Source organism: Microcebus murinus, chromosome 21 (assembly GCF_040939455.1).
Source record: "Microcebus murinus isolate Inina chromosome 21, M.murinus_Inina_mat1.0, whole genome shotgun sequence".
Taxonomy (NCBI): domain Eukaryota; kingdom Metazoa; phylum Chordata; class Mammalia; order Primates; family Cheirogaleidae; genus Microcebus; species Microcebus murinus.
The window spans coordinates 31,626,115-31,630,405 of record NC_134124.1 but is presented as its reverse complement, the minus strand read 5'-3'; the positions used below and the strand labels follow the sequence as shown (position 1 = coordinate 31,630,405).

Below are 4,291 nucleotides of genomic sequence, written 5' to 3'. Positions count from 1 at the left end.
GCAGCAGTGACAGTCCCTTCCCCTGCCCTCATCCTCCAAAACCAGGTTCCAGTTTGCCTCTTATATTCCCTCTGTCCTTGTTCCTGTGTTCCTCTTGGTACTTACTGTGCCATTCCATTGGCTCGGGAACCTGTCCGCTGTGCTGTGCAGAGAAATTCTATAGGAGATTGTTTTCCTACCGTGTCATCACTGATGATCTGCACTTCTAGGAGCCTCAGATATGGACTGTAAATTTCATGGGGGGGGCAGGAAGTAAGGGAGCATCCACGCCAAGGACAGAGGTTGAGTTTCCCCTGCTCTGTCCCCCACCCTGGGGCACAGAGACTCTGTGTGGAGGCCCTTGTGGCTCCAAGGAAGGGCTGGCTCGTGGGCCCCCGCTGCTGCAGAGGCCTTCCCTCCTGGGTGTCCCAACCTCAGGGCTTCCCAGCAACTAATCAATTAGCCTAGGATTGGAGAGAGGGCTTTTCAAAGAAACAAAACCGGCATGAACTTTGGTGGAAAGACATAGATTTTGGAGTCAGACTGACAGGGGTTTGATTTCTGACTGTGAGCCTTACCGGGGGACCTTAAGGAAGTCACGCCATCTCTTCGAACTGCAGTTTTCTCATCTGTTAAATAGGAATAATGATCCTGGCTTTGCAGGGCAATAATGAAGATATCCATTTGTTTATGGAAATGCTGGCTTTGGATTTTTATACACATTTACCTCACTCACTCTCTTCCTGAGTCAGTCTTGCCAACAAATCTGAACAGCGGCTCTCTCCCTGAACTGTGGGGTGGGGTGGAGGAGTGGTGAACGGTGGCTGCCTTATAAAAGTCTGATTTATTCCACATGCATCTACCCCAGACAAACAAACAAATAAAAGTATAGTAACTTATCTTTTTTGTTTTGCAGGAAGTACACCCTCAGAAAAAGCAGACTAACCACAATCTCTGCCCAAACACATCTCCAGGAAGGCAAATTCACCCAGCATCTCAGGGTCTGCAGGAACTGTCTGCAGAGACAGGTACTTCCTGGGAGTAACTTTTCTGGCTGTTCTGCAAATATTTGGTGATGCCACTTTGGGTATGTTATGCCCTGCAGTGGGAACCATCTGCTAGATGGACCCATGTCCTGTGCCCCTGCCCTGTTTTGCTATTGTAAAACCTAAGAAAGGGGCAGCACTGTGGGGTGGGGAGAAAGAACACAATGAGGCCACAGAGCATGTGTCCCAGTGCATGCCATGGGGGCAGAAAGAGATAAAATCCCACTGGAGCCAGGGAAATAGCAGGGTATTTGGAGCCCTACACGCTGGCGGTTTAAGTTCTGCCTCTTTACTGGCTGTATAAATTTGGGCAACTTAGCTAGGCATGGTGCACACCTGTAGTCCCAGCTATTTGGGAAGCTCAAGCAGGAGCATCCATTGAGCCCAGGACTTGGAGGCCACAGTGAGCTATGATGATGCCACTGTACTCCAGCCCAGGCAACAGAGTGAGACCCTGTCTCAAAGAAAAAAAAAAAAAAAAAAAACCACTGGGGCAACTTGTTTACCTTCAGAAGCTCTGTTGCTCCACATAAAATATGGAAATGGTATCAAAGCCATCTCAGGGCTGGTGTGATGATTACATGGAACAGTGGATGCAAAAGGACTTAGTTGAAGAATAAGTACTAAAAACTTATTGTGGTTAAGACTTTGGCTTTGAAATGAGCCAGGCATGGTGGCTCATGCTTGCAGTCCCAGCTACTCAGGAGGCTGAGGCAGGATGACTTGAGCCCAGGAGTTTGAGGCTGCAGTGAGCTATGATGACACCCCTGCACTCTACCCAGGGCGACAGAGTGAGACTGTCTCAAAAAAAAAAAAAAAAAAAAAAAGGGAAACTGAACCTCCCTCCTCACTACCCCCCCTACAAAGAAAAAAAAAATGCAGCAGACAGATGGGGGGAGGGGTTCGACTGTGTTACTGTCCGTCAATACCCAGGGCCCCTTCCTGGAGGCAGGCTTGGTGATGGGACTTGGCCAAGGTGAGCAGAGCGCCCCATCAGTTCCGACGGGAGCACTAACGGCTCATTAGCAATTCGCCAGCTCTCTTTCCCCTGCCCTAGAGGAGGCGCGTGGGACTCAGGGACCTGCGCGAGTAGAACGGGCACAGCTGTGCTACCTGGCGGGCCCCAACACCAGCTGTTTTAGGGCTCTGCGATTTCGCGGGAGATTGTTACCGCGGCAAAGCCCTGCCTGGCCCCACCAGACTCCTGGGTACTGTTTCTTTATGCTGTTTAATAGAAAAACAACAAAACGAAATACAGAGGAGGCACATCCATAATGACACCCAGCACAGCACGGGCCCGGGGAGACGGCGAGGAGAGCGGGGCTGGCGCTACTTGCCGCCGCTCTTGGGGAGGGGCCGGTAGACTCCGATGACCACGGCGTGGTCCCGCTCGTAGGGCTCCAGGGTCAGCTGCTCTTGAGGCTTCAAGTTCTCCTGCTGCAACTTCCTCACCTCCGAGGCAAACACAGCCTCGGCGGAGGCGGTGGAGTCGATGCAGTTGGCCTTGATGGAGATGAGAAAGTGGCCCCCGTTGCGCAGGAAGGTGTGCGCGTTCAGAGCCACGATGCGCGACTGGTCCGGCTGCGCCACGTCGGCGAAGATCACGTCCACCATGCCGATGAGCATGCGGTACTTGAGCGGGTGCCGCGCGTCTTCCAGCACCGGGATGATGTTGGTTCGCTTCTTGGCCACGTTGACCAGGTCGCGGCCGGCGCGGTGGGAGAACTCGACCGCGTAGACCAGCCCGTCGGGGCCGATGATGTCGGAGACGTGGGAGACCGTGGTGCCCGACGCGGCGCCCAGGTACAGCACTTTGGACTTGGGCTTAATGTGGATCTGGTCGACCCCGCCCAGGATGGCGGCGGCCAGCTTGGACCGGAACGGGTTCCACGTGCGGTACTCCTGCTTCACGCCGCCCTCGGTCACCGTGACGCGCCGCTCGCCGTACACCGACAGGCCGGGCACCATGTTCAGCGTGACCAGCGCGTCCTCCGCCCCGCGGTAGATGAACACGCCCTCGTGCCGGTGCGGCTCCACCGACACGGCGATGACGCCCTTCTTGCGGCGGCTCTTGCTCTTGGCCGCGCCGCCCCGCCGCGGGCCGCCCCCGCCGCCGCCGCCGCCGCCACCGCGCCCCCGGCCCCGGCCGCCCCCGCCGCCGCCGCGCGCCCGCGCCCCGAAGCCCGCCTTGCCCGCCGCGCCGCCGCCCTCGCCGCCTCGCCCCGCGCCCCAGCCGCCGCCCCAGCCGCCGCCCCCGCGCGAGCTCGCCGGCTTCATGGCGCGCCCGGGCGGCCGGGCACGGCCCTCAGCGTTACCGGTGCTCGGGGCGGCTGCCGGGGTCGCGGGGCCCTGGGTGGTCTTCTTTGCGGGGGACGAGGGTTGGTGGCAGTGGTCGTCCGCGCGCTTCGCGGCGGGGGCGCGCCGGGCCGGCTCTACCGCAGTCCCCGCATCCCCGGAGCGGTCCTTTGACGCAGCGCCTGGCGTGATTGCATCACACCCGCCTGGGCGACCCCGCAGCCCCGGAAGCCCCGCTTCCCCGCCCGCGCGCAGACGCAGCCTGCTCCTCGGCCACCCTTCCCCCTCCCCATCTTCCCCGGGCGGTGGGGACGGGGACGTCTCCTCGGCCACCCTTCCGCCTCCCCATCTTCCCCGGGCGGTGGGGACAGGGACGTCTCCTCGGCCACCTTTCCCCCTCTCCATCTTCCCTGTGCGGTGGGGACAGGGACGTCTCCTCGGCCACCCTTCCCCCTCCCCATCTTCCCCGGGCGGTGGGGACAGGGACGTCTCCTCGGCCACCTTTCCCCCTCTCCATCTTCCCTGTGCGGTGGGGACAGGGACGTCTCCTCGGCCACCCTTCCCCCTCCCCATCTTCCCTGTGCGGTGGGGACAGGGACGTCTCTGCAGCGGGAAAAGGGGAGATGAACATCAGCTTCATCCTTGCTGTGCCACTTGCTTGCTGTGTGGTCTCAGGAAGCTTACCTGACTTTGAGGATCTTGTCTGAGTTTGGGCAAGCTTCTTAATCTGTCTCATCATTCTATCTGCTAAGTGCGCTGTAAGCATTAGCTTTTATTTATTTATTTATTTATTTATTTATTTATTTATTTATTTATTTTAGAGACCAAGTCTCACTCTGTCATCTGTGCTGGAGTGCAGTGGCGTCATCATAGCTCACTGCAGTTTCAAGCACCTGGGCTCAAGTGATCTTCCTGTCTCAGCCTTCCCAATAGCTGGCATTACAGGCGTGCACTACAGGCCCGGCTAATTT

The 4,291-nt window shown here is 57.9% G+C and overlaps 1 protein-coding gene across 1 annotated transcript; it reads right to left on the bottom strand.

Annotated features, from left to right (window-relative positions):
- Positions 1-2,092: 2,092 nt before the first annotated feature.
- FBLL1 (fibrillarin like rRNA 2'-O-methyltransferase 1) lies at positions 2,093-3,302 on the bottom strand. Its single transcript, XM_012780954.3, has one exon. It carries the CDS (start codon positions 3,300-3,302, stop codon positions 2,355-2,357), a length of 948 nt encoding a protein of 315 aa, XP_012636408.3. The 3' UTR covers positions 2,093-2,354.
- Between the last annotated feature and the right edge of the window lie 989 nt (positions 3,303-4,291).